Raw genomic sequence first — 19104 nt, forward strand, 5'->3', positions numbered from 1 at the left:
AAAGAAGAATTTACTCTATAGGAACTTCATAAAACAGAGAACAGAAGGCGCTGAAGATAAATATAAGAGATATAAGAATAAATTAACTAATATTATAAGATTAAGTAAGAAAGAATATTATAAGAATAAATTAGAGGATAACAAAAATAATATTAAGGGGATATGGACTCTCCTAAACCACATTATTAGAGAAGGTACCGAACAACATAAATTACCTAAATATTTTGTTATAAATGATACTGAAAATTATAATATGGAAGAAGTGGCAAACAGTTTTAATCAGTTCTTTGTAAATGTTGGGCCTCAAATAGCAAAAAACATACCGATTCCAGCGCCAGATGTTGGCAACACAGATAAATTAATAGAAAAGAATCCTCACTCAATGTTTTTGAAGGCAGTTGATGAAAATGAAATCATTAACATTGTGCAACAATGTAAAAATAAAACATCTACCGACTGCAATGGGATTGATATGATGTTAGTTAAGCAAATCATTGAGGGGATTTCAAAGCCACTTGTGTACATCTGTAACTTGTCATTTTTAACTGGTACATTCCCAAAGAAGATGAAAATTGCTAAGGTCATTCCTCTTTATAAAACTGGGAGCAAACACAACTTTACAAACTACAGACCTATCTCAATATTGCCACAACTTTCAAAAATATTGGAAAAGCTTTTTAATAGTAGAATGGATGGATTTTTGGAAAAACATAAATTATTTGCAGAGAACCAATATGGTTTTAGAGTAAACAGATCAACAGCACAGGCATTAATGGAATCAATCGAGGAAATCACAGATGCAATAGACAACAAACAACATGCAGTAGGAGTTTTCATTGACCTCAAAAAAGCTTTTGACACAATTAATCATAATATACTATTCAATAAATTAGAAAAATATGGGATAAGGGGATTAGTATTAGACTGGATAAAGGATTATCTGCGAGAACGGCAACAGTATGTAAAGTTGGGTAATCACTGTTCTGGATATCTGGAAATAGCTTGTGGTGTTCCACAAGGGTCAGTTTTAGGCCCTAAATTATTTATTTTGTATATAAATGACATGAGCAAAGTCTCTAAAGAACTAAAACTCGTCAACTTTGCAGATGACACAAATATTTTTTGTTCAGGTGATGACATCCAACAAGTGGAATCAATGCTGAATGAGGAAATGAAAAAAATAAAAATGTGGTTCGACTGGAACAAATTATCATTAAATGTAAGTAAGACCAAGTTTATGGTATTTGGCAAAGCGAATATAAAGATACGAATAGAAATAGATGGAAATGAAATTGAAAGGGTGCAGGAAAACAAATTTCTTGGGGTTATAATGGATGACAGGCTTAGTTGGAAGCCACACATCAAAAACATAAAGTCTAAAATTTCAAGAAGCATGGCTGTCATATACAAAGCAAAAGAATTACTGGATTATCATTCACTTCGTACACTTTATTGTTCTCTAGTCTTGCCCTATTTGCATTACTGTGCTGAGGTTTGGGGGAATACTTATAAAACTTCACTACAGCCACTTATCATTCAGCAGAAAAGAGCAATAAGGACTATTCATAAAGTCAACTACTTGGAACACACAAATCCACTTTTCATACAATCCAAACTATTGAAATTCACTGACATAGTATCTTATCAAACAGCAATCATCATGTATAGGGCAAAAGCAAAACAACTACCAGATAATATCCAAAACTTATTTAGGCATCGGGAGGGAGGTTATAAGTTAAGAGGGAATCACAACTTCAAAATCTTAAACATAAGAACAACCTTAAAAAGTTTCTGTATAACTATAACCGGGGTCAAACTATGGAACAATCTAAGTGAGGAACTCAAGCAAAGTCCAAATATCCACCAGTTTAAAAAAATGTATAAAAATATGTTGTTTAGCGGGTACAAAGGTTAAGAGTGCCAAAGGGCTACACACAAGTAAAAATGAAACAGAACAATAAGTGTGCAAGTTTGTCTACTTGTGTTATATTGTAGAATTACAGAATAGTATGTTGAATCATTGGTTTAATGGATGAAGTCAGAAAGGAGTAGGAATCTAAAAAGCTATGCTTCCTCCTACTCCTTTTCGAGCATTCTTTATTTTTTTTATTTACTTATGTATTATTATTATTAATTAATTAATTAATTTAATGTATTTACTTCTATTTGTTGGTTTATTTTTTGTTTGTTTTGTATGGATTTATGTGGCACTTTAGAGTGTTATTTGTTTTTGTTTTTTTGTTTTTCTTTTTTGTTTTGGATGTTCGAAATAAAGATATCAATCAATCAATCAATCAATCAATGGTGCCCCATCTGTTGCACAAGCAAGAATGTTAGAAAGTGGGATGTCTTTCTCTTTGGAAAAAATCATCAACGACACGAAATACGGACTCCCCTTTTGTGTCTGTTTCAAGCTGTCTTGCAAATAACAGCTCTTGAACCAAGCTTTCATCTTTGACGAAACGAACATAAGCAAGAAGCAAAGATTCATTGCCTGGCAGAGTGGACTCATCTAACTGTAAACTAAATTCTGTTGTCCTAAGCATGTTACACAATGTTTCTTCAATATTTTCAGCCATTTCATCTATTCTTCTCTGAACAGAGTTATCACTGAGAGGAATAGCTTTTATAATTTGGTCAGGTGACTTGTGTAGAACTGTGTGTAGAACCTCTCTTACTGCTGGTAGAATAAGCTCTTCTCCAATTGTATGAGGCTTACCAGATCTAGCAATCAGCAAAGAGATGTTGTATGACGCTCACAAACCGTCAGTAGATTGTTGTGAAATGCTGTCAAACATATTTCCGATGGTTTTCCGTTTCTGAACATTGTCTCGGAGTGACTGAAAATATGCCAAGTTTTTGTCTGCTTTATCAGAGTGCATTTTCTTCAAATGTTCCAAAAGCCTCGAAGGTTTCATAGCTTCATTTGAAAACACTCTATCACACATAGAGATGCACCGATCCGATATCTGGATCGGATATCGGCCCCGATATCAACAAAATTGATGGATCGGGTATCGGAAAATGCAGCCGATCTGTGAGCCGATCCTTTCCTTAATCTATTGGGACGCGGGCTACGTCATACGTCAGCAGCACGTGTGCCGCGGGACGCGGGCTACGTCATACGTCAGCAGCACGTATGCCGCATGCCACGAGAGTTTTCTAAACAAACGCAAACATGGAGCGAACGAAAGAGTCAGCTGTGTGGAGGTACTTTAAACTGAACACGCCAACTAGCTCGACGGCAGTTTGTAATGTCTGCAAAGCTAATGTTGCCAGTGGTGGTGGTAGTACTGCCAGTTATAGTACTAGTACTAAGCGGAGCTTGTTTTCAGGGAGCACTTCTCATTGCTGCTTAAATGAGCATTTCAACAGGTCATGAGTGATGTGGAACGGCACCTAATGTTTACATGTTTACTATTTATTTTAATATTTGGTTACTGTGTGCTTGATCACCCTTTCTATATTTGCCCAGTGCAGTTTCAGCTGCAACATTTGTATTTTTTTTTTTTTAAGAAGTTTGTATCCTAATTTACTTGAATTTAAATGCTAATACACTTTATTGCTGCTGTTGCACAATTTTTGTTGCAAATAAATAGTTCATTGCATTAATCTGCTTTATCTTGTTACATTTTGTCTTAGGAATGAACTGTGTAGTCATGCCTGATGCCATTGCCTTTAGTCTTTTCTGTTCCACATGTAGAGGTATGTAGCTTGTTAAGTCAACCATAATATCGGATCGGTATCGGGTATCGACCGATACGCAAACTCACGGCATCGGTATCGGTATCGAAACTGAAAAAGTCGGATCGGTGCATCTCTAATCACACAGTAGACACATTGGTTGCTGTTGGTTGTGTGGTGCTGCGACAAATCCATATTTCAGATATTGCACACTATATTGCCGACACTTCTTTTTTGTTTGCTGTACCAAGGCCATACTTTATTCTGGAACAAAAAAATAAAACCATGTAAAATACAGCATTTTATCGCATTTCATAAATAGGCCTACTTAAAGACAAAAATGACAACATTGAAGGTATGAAAAGCAAGTTTACCCTCTCATGTATTCATTTTCTTCTATTTACTCACAGAAAATGGTGGCGGACGTGATCTAAGGCAGTGGTCCCCAACCTTTTTTGCGCCACGGACCGGTTACATGTCAGAAATATTTCCGCGGACCGGCATTTATATAAATAAATAATACATTTATATAAATAAATAAATAATACATTTATAATATCATTACCATTACGTTGAATTAGTGGGAGCACTGAGTTTGTTTCTCAGAAACGAGCCGGTCCCATCTAGACGTAATCGGAGACAATGACACCCGAAGTGATTTAAGGTTTGTCTTTTATTGCAGGATGCTTGGTCTCCATGTGTTGAAGCAGTTTTGAATGCTTCACTGCCTGGTTAGTTAGCCTGTCGCCACATATTAGCTTTGCGGGCTCGACTGGGGAAACATGTCACGTGACCGGGACGAGTGTCTTGACCTGAATTAATTGATCGTCGATAAAAAAAAAATTCTGTGCGGCTTGGCGGCCCGGTACCAAGTGACCCACTGACCGGTACCGGGCCGCGGTTGGGGACCACTGCCCTAACCAGCTCAACACAACACAACACGGCGCGTTCTGGCGAGTCCCCAATTTCATGTTGACTTGAACTCAAGATGATGTTGACCGCCAGAATGCGGTTTTTATTATAAGATAAAATTCTGAACATTACAAGCTTGAAATTACAAACCTGAGCTTTTGCTTTTGTAGTCTATGCTGTCGTATCTGACTGGGCCAGAGCGGCGTGTTGTGTACAAATCGACTGCCGCCCCCCTACCGCCCCCCTACCGCCCCTTTCTTCCTCACCGCCCCCCCAGATCTTTCCACCGCCCCCAGGGGGGCGGTACCGCCCACTTTGGGAACCACTGGTTTAGTTCCTTCAATTTATGAAAACGACAGCCACAGTAAAGCGGTAAGCTTGAGATCACACAAAAGTTATAACCTGTACAGTCAAACCTCGGTTTTCGAACGTCCCGGTTCTCGAACAAATCGGAATTCGAACGAAAAATTCGAGATTTTTTTGCTTCGGTTGTCGAACAAAATTCGGAGGTCGAACCTCGCGAGATGAGCCGAAAGGACCCGAGAAAATCCGACCGCGGGGCCCGGATGACGACTGACTCCATTCGTTATTGTATTTTCGTTACTTTGAGGATTGTATTAACCCCTAATCATGCCTCCCAAGAAAGCAAGTGGGAGCAGTAAAGCCATCCTAAAACACAAAGACGCTCTTAAAGCAATGCAACGGTGAGCGCCCGGCGCGCTGCGGTTGCGCGATCGGACAAAATTAAGCTCCCTGCGCACTGAGGTCCACTTATATTTTGGAAAGTACATCAGGACTTTTAAACATATTTTCTAAATTTCAGCGACAGCTCTGTCACAATAATGCGACCAGCACGGTGCAGTTGCGCGTTCGGCGGTGCGCTGCAGTTGCGTGATCGGACAAAAATGCGCAAATGAAAATATGCTTAAAAAAGGCGTTTTTTTTAGTCTTGGAACGGATCAATTGTTTTTCCATTATTTGTAATGGGAAAAATAGATTCGGAATTCGACCGATTCACTTCTCGAACCGCCTTCTGGAACGGATTGTGGTCGAAAACCGAGGTTTGACTGTATTTCACTTTCATATTATTGTGTGTCTATGATGCTCTCATTTTCATAGCATTAGTGTCAGTATTTCTGTTGATTTTAGAGCTGTGCACTCAATGTTTTCACTTCTTGTATTTTGAGTACCGTAATTTTCGGACTATAAGTCGCGTTTTTTTTCATAATTTGGGTGGGGGGGCGACTTGTAATAAGGAGCGACTTATGTGGTTTTTTTTTTAAATTTCGAAAAAATAAATTAAAAAAAAGTGAAACCGCGATAAACGAACCGCGATGTAGCAAGGGATTACTGTTTTTGAATTTCGAGTGACGTCAGCAGCGCGACGCGGAGTGGCGCGGCGGTTGTTTACATAAAGGACAAAGATTGATCACGGGATGACGAAGATGCCCCACGTACTACCGGCATCATTAGCGGCTTTGTTTCTAAGTGACACGGCGGACGAAGAGTTTGAAGGATTTAAGGATTTGGAGTGACACAGAAGGTTTGAATAACTATTATGGCTTTTACCCACGCCCGGTCCTACTCTAAGGAGCTCTCTTTCACCTCCGTGGATTGAAGTTGGGGGCCGGTGCTCGGCCGGGTGGCTGTCCAGGGACGGTGGATGGGGCTCGGACATGGCTTTTACGCACGCCCGGTCCTACTCTCCGGAGCTCTCTTTCACCTCCGTGGATGGAAGTCGAGGGCCGGCGCTCGGCCGGGTGGCTGTCCGGGGACGGTGGATGGGGCTCGGTCATGGCTTTTACGCACGCCCGGTCCTATTCTATGGATCTCTCTTCCACCTTCGTGGCTGGAAGTCCACGCCGCCACACGCCTGGAAGTTTGTTTTGTTAAATAAAGAGCCGTTTACCAAACCCACGTCTTTCCTTGTACTTTGTTAGGGCTACAATATAGTTATATACTAAATCTGTGGAATAACGACGAGGCTGACGTCAGGGCTCACGCGCGGCGTTGTTGACAAAGGCCGAGGAATTTGATCGATGGATTTAATGATTTAGAGTGCACAGATGGTTTGATAATAGTATTGCTTATATAATAGTTTTTTGATTTCTAATTTATATATCGTTATATGGGCCTGTGGAATATTTTGAAGTGCAAGCGCCGTCAGCTGCGCCCATTGTTGACAAAGGACGATCGATGGATTTAATGATTTGGAGTGACACAGATGGTTTGATAACATTATTGCTTGTATAATAGTTACTTGATATATAATTTATATATCGTTATATGGGCCTGTGGAATATTTTGAAGTGCAAGCGCCGTCAGCGGCGCGCACGCATTGTTGACAAAGGACGATCGATGGATTTAATGAATTGGAGTGACACAGATGGTTTTATAAACGTGTTATTTATGTAATAGTTTTTTTTAAGAACTGAATGTTACGTCAGGGCCGTTCTCAGCTCTTTGTTTGTGTTTATGTCACGTTGGATTTTGTCGAATAAATTGCCCCCCAAAATGCGACTTATACTCCGGAGCGACTTATATATGTTTTTTTTCACTTTTTTGGGCATTTTATGGCTGATGCGACTTGTACTCCGGAGCAACTTATAGTCAGAAAATTACGGTAGTTGTATCAGATGAATTACATCGAAGGTGCTGAATTATTCTTGGGGAACACAATGTATTCGTTAGCTTCTCGCTAATGCTAGCATTAGCTTACTGGTTAACTTGACTTGTTTACAAGATGTGTTCATAAATATTGTGAGGGGCTTTATTTTGTTACGTGTTATGTATGGTTTTATGGACAAGTCTTCTGCCGTTGACATCTTTTAATCCACAGGTGTCAAACTCAAGGCCCGGGGGCCAGATACGGCCCGCCACATCATTTTACGTGGCCCGCGAAGACAAATTGTGCCTCAAATTTGTATGTCATTACTAGAATTGCAAATTGTCTTCACTTTTAAAAAATATCTTTTTTTTTTAAGTATTTGACCAGTTTTTACTCGTCTGATTTGAAAACGAGTTTTTTGTCAGTTTGTTTCGTCGCTTATACTGTATACGTACATATATGCATTAGGATACATTGCATGAATAATGAGATCTTTGTTATATGGAGAAGCATTTTAAACTTGGTTTTACTCCATTTTGCTCTGTTTAAAGCTAATACCGTTTTTTTTTCATGTATAATGCGCAAAATTTAGCTAATTTATTGTCCTAAAATCTGGGGTGCGCATTATACATGGGTACATTTCTTTTTTTTTGAAGAAGAAGAAGAAAATCTCCCTTGAAATAAAACTTGAAATCACCTTTCTTCTTGTTTGTTGTCAATCGCGCATCACATTCAGCCATCCTGCCCAACACACTTAGTCAGTAAAATTCATAATTGACGACTAGGGGTGTAACGATTCATCGATACACATCGATTAATCGATATAATGCTCTACGATTTATTGGCATCGATGCTAAACGTAAACATCGATTTATATCGCCGTGTTTGACCTCGGACATTAGACGCGACTTTATTTTGAAATCCAGTTCATTGTTGCTTGCTTCCTCTTTCCGGGAGCAGTACGCGGCGTGTTGTGTTGTGAGCAGAGCAGGCACGTGAAAGGGGAGCCGACAACTACGCGGCTCCTGGGCTGGTGCTATGGCTAGTGTCCAAGAAGACGAGGAAATTCGCTCCCCTTTGGGCTTCAAGTCATTCGTTTGGAAGCACTTTGGATTCCAAAGAAAAGATGGCTCAACGGACAATTAAAATTATTGTAAATAAATAGTTCAGTAATGCACTTTAAAGTTAATGGTATTACAAAAAAAGAAAGAATATTCATTTTTCTTTACTTATATGAGAAAAAATATAGTTCAGTGTTAAAATAAGCACTTTGTATACTACAATACTCTTGTAATTTCTTAAATAAAGAGTTTGCAGTACCTTGTTGATTTTGCGTATGAATTGTTATAAATCAGGATATTGTTCTATATTTTTTATTTAAAAAAATATATATATATATCGATCGTGGAGCACTATATCGTGATGTATCGTGAATGAATCACAGCAGGCTTTAAGATATCGGCAAATATCGTATCGAGGTTCTTTGTATCGATATGATATCGTATCGTGACAAAACCCGCGATTTACACCCCTATTGACGACACATCGTTTGATGCGATGGTGCAATCCTTGATGGTGTGTTATTGTCAAATATTGTTTGTTTTTTAATCTCCATCGCAAACCGGATATCATACGGAGGCCGCCATTACAGATGCGCAGAACGGATGCGCAAGACACGTCAGCTATATAAAGAGCGAGAGTTCAGTTCTCTACCTAAATGCGTATTACAGGTAATATTTTATTTCACAACACTTTGCCTTGTTCCTTTCTTCTCTGCTGTTCACTTCAAACACGCTCCATACGAACACAATGCTCTCGTATCAGACGCTTGCTCGATCACCTGCTCGTTTGCTGTCACAATGTACCCTACACAAATCCGAAACATTTCTTCGCTATCGAGTTTGCTAGCGCATGCGCAGTGATACTGACCGGCAGAATAACATCCGGTTGTTCCCAAAGATGATCTTTTTTCTGAAATAATTTTACGTTTACGGACTTAAGAGTCAAAATTTGGGTGCGTATTATACATGGGTACAGGCTTTTTTCCAGCATCGACATGCAATTTTTAGGGTGCGCATTATACATGGAAAAAACGGTATATCAAAATCCCTCCCCCACCGTCTGTTGTCTTCCGGGTTAGAGCAACGCTGGCGTCAGATCTGTTGACTGCCGCTTCTGTCCCGGACCGTGTCCGTTGCTTGTTTTTCGTTTTCCCGTTTTCAGTGCACCCGTCTCTTCTTTTATTTTTCTCGTGTTGTCTTCCGTCCACCTCGCATCCCCGCAGCTCCGCTCTCACCTATCTGTTTCCTCTCCCTCGGACTACCAGCTACGTTACCCAGCTAGCCAACAGCCAACTGGCCAAAACCACCACCGGACCCCCTCCTGCCTCCCGACTCTGAGCCTGTGGCCACCTGCTGTGGACTCGACGGCAGCTCTGGCCCGGCTCTCTGGCCTTCCGTCCGGCGTCCTCGGGGGACGGGCTCCACTCCCTGCGGGCTCGCCAACCGTGGCTCTGCTGTGTGCCGCCGTGGTGCGTTGGGGTCTGCCGTTCGAGCGGGTGCAGTCGAGGTCGACCGGCATCACCACCTGGTCCACTGCTGCTTCCACACGAGGCTGGGATCCTTCGCCGTCGCCGCTACATCTGGACCGGCACTTCCCCGATGGCTCACACATCCTCTTTCTGGACTACCAACCTCCCGTACTGCCAACCTCAACAACCTCCGCTCCCGCCCCTCCTGCTCTTCCATCCATCTCCTTCGCACTGCTGACCGATGTCCTGTTATTAACTATATCCTATTGTCTCACCCCCCCACCCCCTGTACGTCCCCACCCTTTTTATTCCCTGTAAAGCGTCTTTGGGTCATTGAAAAGCGCTATATAAATTAAATGAATTATTATTAAAATAAGCAAGCTAAGTCTTAACCATAGCATTTCAATTAAAAAAAACATAGGTCCACTTAAATATATATGCATTAGGATACATTGCATGAATAATGTGATTTTTGTTATATGGAGAAGCATTTCAAAATGCAAAAAATATAATTATTTTTAAATTAGGCAGGTTCTCTAAAGAAGTCACTGGTGTGATTGTGAGTGATGGAAGTATGTTTACTTACCTATTTTAACACAGCCTTTGTCTGTCATCAGCAGATTAGACACTTTTAGGTCCCTGATAATACAACAATATCATAGTTTCAATGCCACAGACTTGTAACAACCCAAAATAGTTAATTGCAGTGGTACCTCTAATTACGAACTTATTTTGTTCCGTTATTGGGTTTGTAAGTGGAAGGTTTGTAAGTAGAAGCAATGTTTCCCATAGGAATCAATATGAAAGCAAATAATGCGTGCAGGACAATCCCAAAAGTCAGACTTTTGCCGTATTACTCCGTGTAAAACATACAGAAAACCAAAACAACGGTTTTATTTTTAGGTTTTCAAACCTTTATAACAAATGTCACATTATTATTGACCTCCTAACTTTGCTTGGGGGAGGGGGAACCTGTTCTAATTTTGTACACTTGTTAAAACTACCCCCGAGAAGATATAGAAAAAGTCAGGCTAATAAATTATTGTATGCGTCCTTGATCTCCCTGCAATGTGGTCACATACTCGTCATTGCTTTTTGGTGGAATAAATGAGTTTTCTGACTGTGTAAGTTGTCAATGAACGCACCTTGTGCAGAACACTAGTGACAACTTAAAAAAAGAAGAAAAAAAAACTAACGTCTAAAGATGCAAATTGACAAACAAAAGTGTGTTCTTCATATTTTTATTGAAAACAAGCTGGTACAGTCCCCGCCATTAAACATTACAAGATCCCTCTTGTCATTATCTTGTCGTCGTCACATTATTTTTCGGCAATGATCCAGAAAGCTTTCCAGAAAGCTTGAGTTGTGCCTAGAAAGCATGTCTCTGTCGAATGAATTTTAGAGGGTCCTAATGCTGTTTGCTTTGCACAAACGATAGTATTTATTCATCAATGGCAGTAGAGTTACGTACTATACGTGTTATGTACAAACCTCTGATCGGTTTTCGACCCCGATCTGCGTAAAATGTAATGTCCTCCGATTGGTTCATCGGGTCTACATATGTATTACGCCAGTATGTTACGTCTCTGTGTGGCGGAAGCCACACAAAACAACATTACAGATTTTGAAATTCGGTCCACTCAAAAGGCGCACCTCATTAAAAGGCGCACCTTCGTTTTTTGAGAAAATTAAAGGCTTTTAGGTACACCTTTTGGTGCAGAAAATACGGTCCTTGTCTTTTAGACTGCTAACACGCCAAGACAAACGGGGAATAGCCGAGCAAAGGAGACAAGGGTGATGTGGGGGTTGGGGCGCCGGTTCAGAAGTCGAAATGTTGTTCGTAAGTACATACATGCAAAAAAATCCGGTTCATACCGCAAAAAGTTTGTAAGTATAGGCGTTGGTAAGTGGAGGTACCACTGTAGTTGTATTGTGAAAAAAATGTAAATAAATATTGTTGAAAAAAATTCTAACTTCATAAACAATTTGTAAACTGTAGACTCAACAAAAAAACAATCATATAGAGAGACAACAGTGTTTTGAAGAACGTATATGGCTGCTGTACAGGGCAAGCTCTTAGTTGACGTCACTTGGTCACGAGACATTTATTTTCACTGGATGTGAAGATTTGCTCTCAGTTCAACCAGGTTTTGTTCAAAAGGGATTGTGTTTGTAAATGTACAAAGAGAGAAACAACTAAGTCTCACTGACTTGAGTCCAAAATAAGATAAAATGGGCAAGCTAGAGTAAAAGTACAATAACTGACATTGACTGACCTGTGAATGATGAAATTGTGATGGAGATAGCACAACCCTCTCAACAATTGCAGTATGATACATTTCACCTGAAAAAGATGGAAGAAAAATAATTACAACTCTTCAGAATCAACACACATCTCTGCACTAATTGGACAATTTCTTTAAAAAAGACATTAACAGGTTTTCTGTAGGATTCACCAAATAAAATGAAACTTTTTAAGACCATTATGAACTAAATGTAAGACTTATTTCATGATTCACATCATTCAAAACAAAGTCTGCAGGCAGAGAATGTATTAAAAACAAATGCTGTATTCAAGTATTTTCTCCAGGGTGTATAAACGTCTTGCAAAGAGTGCCAGATTTGGTGAAATGAAGATGTGTAGCGGCCACCAGTTGAGTACCTTTCCTAGTATTTCTTCAGGGCCTGCAGCTTCCCTGGGGTTAGGTTTATTGAGCAGCTTAGTCCAACTAGAATTTGCAATTTCTGGAGAAATTGCGTGTGAAGGCAAAGAAGCTGAATAACTACTGGAATGCTACAGAATGATGTCAAATGACAGTGAAGTTGAAAGGGGAATTAGACAAAACATTTAGAAGTTAGAGCAGATGTTGAATGCCCCATAGCGAATGAATGGGGAAAAAATTGAATGTTTAGAGCAGGGGTCGGGAACCTATGGCTCACGAGCCAGATATGGCTCTGTCCGCCAAAAAGGTTCCCAACCCCTGGTTTAGAGAAAGATGCGCCAAAAAATTGTGAAATGAACGAAACGAAAACTACAGGTTAATAACCCTTTAAGTTGAATCGGAAAAAAAATTAAAAAGAAGTTAGATCAGATGTTAAATGCACCATAGAGAATGAATGGGGAAAAGATGAGCATTTTTAGAAAAATTGCGCCAAAATAATTTGAAATCTGAAACTAAACAAAAACTACAGCTTAGTAAGTTGAAGCTGGTTGAATCGGATGAAGATTTTAAAAGTTAGTAAAAAATAGTGCCAAACTATTGAAATTATGAATGAAAAGAAAACTACATGTTAGTAGCCACTTTGTAATCCTAAAGTTGAAACCGACTCAATTCAGGCCACCTCCGGTTTATTTGGGGCACTTCCGATTCAATTTAGGGCCTTTCCGGTTTATTTTCGGTCACTTCCGGTTTATTTGGGTGCTCGTCTGGTTCAATTGAGATCACTTCCGGTTTATTTGGGGCACTTCCGGTTTGGTTTGGGGCACTTCCGGTTCACTTCCTGTTCATTTTGGGGCACTTCCTGTTTGTTTTGGGGCACTTCCGGTTCACTTCGTGTTTATTCTGGGGCACTCTAAGATGGCCGCCACACTGTGGAATTGGGGGTGAAGGGGTGAATTAGGTAAGCATAATGGAAGTGGGGTGAGGGTGAATATGATAAACATAGGGTGAACTTTAAAGTTGGAAAGGGTTGAATCTGTCAAATAATGTAGGAATTAGAAGGGAAAAATGGAATTTTGTAAAATTTGGCGTGAATTTCAAAATTGAAAATTTGGAATTTTTGGTAAGTGGGAAGTTTTGGAATCGGTTGGCATTAGATGAGTAGTTAAAAGCTCGAACGGGTTGAATCGGTTGAAAAATTGAGAAATTAGAAGGGAAAAACAAAATTTAAATAGAAACTTTACTCATGAGAAGAGATGCCGTCCGTCACTGCTAATGAGTTGACTAATGTCCTAAACATGAAAAGGACACGTTCAAGTACTTGGATGTGCTTCTGTACTGTATCTGAGTGTCAGTTGAGCAACTGATACGTATGCGAGCAGACCAATGAACAGGACCCGGAAATCTATCAAGCCGCTCAAATTAATCCAAAGTGTCAGCGTTTTCGTATGAATGCAGTGACCGCATATTACTAGGACATTTCCACAAATATACAGTTGACAAACGACAACCATCAATTAGATCTTGTAGGCACACACATCGCCGGCTTGCTTGACTCAACTCCGACTGGCATGTATACAAATGCCTTTTTGTTGTACTATACCAGGGGTGTCAAACTCTTTTTTTTTCGCGGGCCGCATTGTAGTCATAGCTTCTTTCGGAGGGCCATTATGACTGTCAACCCAAATAAATGTATGAGCACCTCATATTATATAAAGTAAAAGCTACAAAACAAACTGACAAATAACTCGTTTTCAAATCAGACGAGTAAAAACTGGTCAAATATTTAAAAAAACAGATATTAAAAGTGAAGACAATTTGCAATTCTAGTAATGACACGAATTTGATGCACTATTTGTCTTCGCGGGCCACATAAAATGATGTGGTGGGCCGTATCTGGCCCCCGGGCCTTAAGTTTGACACCTGTGTACTATACTATCAATTTCAACAACTTTTGTAATAGCCTTTTGTTTTCTTTCGTTCAGACAAAAAATATAGGCCTTACCTTTTGTAATTTTCTGTTATTGATGCCCTCATTTATTTTTCTCTTTTGTTTTCCATTCTCTAATTTTGAAAAGTTGAAAAATTGAGTTTTAACGTCCTGGATTCAAGTTGATATCTGTTACATGCGTCAGTTGTAAATGTCTCTGCTGTTTTTCTTTCTTTTCTAGTCTATGCGCATTGGCTGAGATCTTTCATACGGAGGCCCTTTTTAGGAGGGAAATGTGCATGGACTATGCAAATTGGTGAACGGCATGCACACACTGTTATCTAGAATTAATTCTGATTCATCTGCATACATACTGGTTAGCAAAATGACTGGTTTAATTGTATTTCCCGGAAAATAAATAAAACTGTGCCTAAATAGTAATTGCAAAGGACTTGAATCGCACTTTATCAAGACCAGTGGTTCTTAACCTTGTTGGGGGTATCGAACCCCACCACTTTCATGTTGCATTCACCGAACCCATCTAGTGGAAAGTAAAATGTTTTTTTTTTCAAATTCAAGACTGGTGCACAAAATGAGTCGTGCATGAACATCACCTTGTTCAAAGAACAAAACCAACACAATGTGTTACAATTTACAACAAATTACATACCTGCAAATCAGTGTTACTTCTGCTGTTGCCTTTAGTTTAGAGTCATCACGAATTTACACTATAAATTAAGTGTGTTCTGACCTTCGCAGTGGAGGCTCTGCCAAACCCGAGACCCGTAGGGTTCAATCGACCCCAGGTTAAGAACCACTGATCTAAGACCATACGTTGCCTAAAACATCTTAAAAAGCCAAACATTCCATTATATTAAAACATATGTTGAGAACGTATTACCGACAATACAATTAGCAGACCAATTGATGCCATTATGTTCTACCGTTTTTTTCCATGTATAATGCGCAAAATTTAACTAATTTATTGTCCTAAAATCTGGGGTGCGCATTATACATGGGTACAATTTTTTTTTCTTTTTTTTTTTTTTCTTTTTTTTTTTTTTTGTGAAGAAAATCATGGTACAACAATTTTTGAAGAAAATCTTGTCACTGATGGTTCTTTACAACGTCACTTTCCTCTCTTTTCATTTTAACCTAACTGATCGCGGTGGTGCCTTTCTGGGCAGTCGGAGAAATCAACGCCAACAAAAAAAATACATCCAGCCTAGTTAAGAAATCACCAGAAAGATCACCATGACAATTGTGAATAATAAATAAATAATTATTATATATATTATATATATTATTATTATAATAATAAATAATTATGATAAATAACTGGAACATCACTCAAATATTGGTGATCCCGTTGAGAGTCTCACATATTTCTTCGCTATCGAGTTTGCTACTGCTTGCGCAGTGATACTGACCGGCAGAATAACATCCGGTTGTTCCCAAAGATGATCTTTTTTCTGAAATAATTTTATGTTTACGGACTTAAGTAACCCGGCCGGGTCATACCAAAGACTATAAAAATGGGACCCATTGCCTCCCTGCTTGGCACTCAGCATTAAGGGTTGGAATTGGGGGGTTAGATCACCAAATGATTCCCAAGCGCGGCGCCGCTGCTGCTCACTGCTCCCCTCTCCCCCAGGGGATGGATCAAAATCACACGGGGATGGGTCAAATGCAGAGGACAAATTTCACCACACCCAGACGCGTGTGTGACGATCATTGGGACTTTAAAAAAAAAAAAAAAGTCAAAATTTGGGTGCGTATTATACGTGGGTACAGGCTTTTTTCCAGCATCGACATGCCATTTTTAGGGTGCGTATTATACATGGGGGCGCATTATACATGGAAAAAAACGGTAATTTGTTTTTTAGTTCCAAATGGCTTACCTTAAAGCAGGACGAGGTAACTTTTTGAAATATTTAAGTATAGAATAGAGTATAGAATAGAATAGAATATACAAGTCTTGAAACATCAACTTACAACTAATAAAATGGTACCGTTGTCTTGGCTTGGTGTGGTCTGTATCGCTTTTACTAGCACGAATTTTTTTTTGAAGAGGGTGGTATGACCCTACCACACAACAAAATACAAATGTGCTGACTGCTTTACGGCATACAGCATCCCCCCCCCCCCCTTAGTTGCAAAGATGGGAGTCGACGCGAATGTCTCCGCGCAATTACTGCTTGCATAAGTTCAACAATATTCAAAGAAACTGTTGCAAGATGTAAACGGAATAAAAATAATATTTGGGGAAGGGGGGACAAGGCTCAGATCAAACCCAAGACTCTGCCGGGCCTGTGTGATAATGTGTGACCTTGCAGTCTTAACTGAGATCAACTCCTACATATCTGCAAAGAGTGTAGGGAAAGCCAGTGAAAGCAAGAGAAAAGTCAAAGCAAGATAACGGCATAGCTCAAGCTACCTAGCTATTCTAACAGAACCATGAGGAATTAGAATGTGGCAGAAGACACACATCTTTAATCTGTTACTGACTGCCAACAAGTGAGACAAGATACGAGCTTTACAAACCTCACACTTATTTGCAAACTTAATCAATTGAATTGTTAACTCCAAAAAAACCCAAAATGCTTTACTTCAAAGTTTGAAATGGCGTACTTTGACCAGGAGTCCGCTCCACATTGTGGCCAAGGTTAGAATACAATCTAAGTTGATCGCACTGCTGCTCTTCTCTCTCCTGCTCCTGTGTGAAAATCCAATCATGATCTGTTAGACCAACCATGAACTCTCTCTTTCTGTTTCATTGTCCTTTGGCTTTTCTCCTCCTTCTTCTCTTAAATTCTTGCGGATTACAGGCCTTTATTGAATACCGTCTCCCATAAGGGATGAAAAAAATTTTGAGTTGATATTTTATGTATTTAAGAGCTGTTTGTTCACGTGTCATACGCTCAATAACAGGAATATCACTAAATCTGTGCTTCTCTGCTCGGTGACAGTCACCTTGTCTGCTTTCACCATCCGCCCACACACATCCAGATGCTATTCCAATGCGTGCCTTCTGGATCACACGCCGAAGCGCCAGTGTTTAAATTTGAAACGTTTGATGACCTAGAGCAGTGGTTCTCAAATGGGGGTACGTGTACCCCTGGGGATACGTGGAGGTACTCCAGCGGGTACGTGAGATTTTACAAAAATATATACCGGTAGTTAAAAAAAAGAACAGTAAGCCTGGTTGTCTTGAGAATTAGTTATAAAAGGTTTGATGAAATACAAATGTATGTTTTATATTCAGTATTCAATTTTAATCCTTAATAAACGGACTCTCCACAAACCAGTAGCAGTCACCTGCGGTTGCCTTGATGACGCACCGTAACATGGAGATGTTGCTGTTGAAAACACAGAGAAACAAGTAAAAATGAAGGCAAAACCAGAGCCGAAGAAGTACCGACAGTACATGGAAGACTGATGGGATTTACGTCCACAAGTTGTAACCCACCCAAAGCGCTGTGCTTTTTATGCGGGGAGAAATCAGCCAACACTAGCATGAAGCCGGCACATCTCCAGCGGCACCTCACCACAAAACACGGATGCCATGTTGGTAAGCCACCGGAGTTCTTCAGGAGGAAACTTTCTGACTTCAAGTCATCCCAAGACACAATGCAAAAAGCCTCCATCAGCCAAAGCCCTGAAGGCTTCTTATGCAGTTTCTTTGGTCGTAGCTAAAGCCAAAAAAATAGCTGAAGAGCTGCTGCTCCCCGCCGCTGTTGTATTGGCCGAAACTATGCTCGACAAAAAATCTGCGGATACATTAAAAACTGTGCCTTTGTCTAATGACACCGTTTGCCGCAGAATAGACAGAATGGGTGCAGACATTGTCGAACAAATTGTGGGAAAACTTGCCGACTCTTTTTCACTCCAGCTGGATGAAGCCACAGATGTCAGTGGAAATGCACAGCTTGTTGCTTTTGTGAGATACATTGAGACTGACCACATTTGTGAACACATACTTTTCTGCAAAAAGTCTGGAGGGGAGAACAACCGGAGAGGACATTTTTAATGTCGTTAACGCATTTTTCTCTGAAAATGGTATCAGCTGGAAATCCTGCAGCAGCGTCTGTACAGATGCAGCTGCATCAATGACGGGAAGTGCGAAAGGGCTCATTGTGCGGATTAAAAAGGAAAATCCCGACATTAAGTGGACTCACTGTGTGATTCACAGGGAAGCGTTAGCGTCCAAGAAAATGAGCCCCGTGTTGCATGATGTTTTGAACGACAGCATCAAAGTGATCAACTTCATCAAGTCAAGGCCACCTAATGCACGTTTGTTCCGCCGCCTCTGTGAAAACATGGGAGCTGAACACACGCAACTCCTCCTGCATACAGAAGTGCGCTGGCTCTCTCGAGGGAAGATACTCAACAGGCTGTTGGGGTTACGAGCTGAAGTGCACACCTTTCTGACAGAGCACGGATCTCCCCATGCCACCTTGTTTGAGAACAAGGACTGGCTTGCAAAGTTTTGCTATCTGGCAGATATATTCAGCAAACTGAAAGAACTGAATGTGTCTCTGCAAGGCAAGGACACCAGCATCCTGAACCTGTATGACAAGGTGGGTGGTTTCCTGAAGAAAACAGAGCTGTGGAAAAGGGCATGTGGTCAGGAGGACTTCACCTGCTTTCCTCAGGTGGATGTTTTTCTCTCCAATGAAGATGTGGAGAAAGCTCCAGTGAAGTTAGTCATAGTGGGACATTTGGTTAACTTGATAAAGGGCTTTCATTGCTACTTTGCTGACATAGAAGAGAAATCTGC

At 40.2% G+C, this 19104-nt stretch overlaps 1 protein-coding gene and 1 long non-coding RNA gene across 9 annotated transcripts in view; both read right to left on the reverse strand.

Annotated features, from left to right (window-relative positions):
* Positions 1 to 19104, reverse strand: part of cdk10 (cyclin-dependent kinase 10) — a 79267-nt gene that overhangs the window by 29063 nt on the left and 31100 nt on the right. For all 8 annotated transcript variants that reach the window (XM_037253684.1, XM_037253687.1, XM_037253685.1 and 5 more), the window contains 2 exons: positions 12011 to 12078; positions 10321 to 10373 (listed from right to left, as the gene is read on the reverse strand). In XM_037253684.1, coding sequence (XP_037109579.1) covers positions 10321 to 10373; positions 12011 to 12078 — 121 coding nt within the window. The remainder of the gene's footprint in view (positions 1 to 10320; positions 10374 to 12010; positions 12079 to 19104) is intronic.
* Positions 10405 to 12004, reverse strand: LOC119124138. The gene is made up of 2 exons (XR_005098204.1): positions 11525 to 12004; positions 10405 to 10787 (listed from the first exon to the last, which is right to left on the reverse strand). It is a non-coding gene; the product is annotated as an uncharacterized LOC119124138 (long non-coding RNA).

The sequence above is a fragment of the Syngnathus acus genome, chromosome 6 (genome assembly GCF_901709675.1).
Source record: "Syngnathus acus chromosome 6, fSynAcu1.2, whole genome shotgun sequence".
In the NCBI taxonomy this organism is placed as follows: Eukaryota; Metazoa; Chordata; class Actinopteri; order Syngnathiformes; family Syngnathidae; genus Syngnathus; species Syngnathus acus.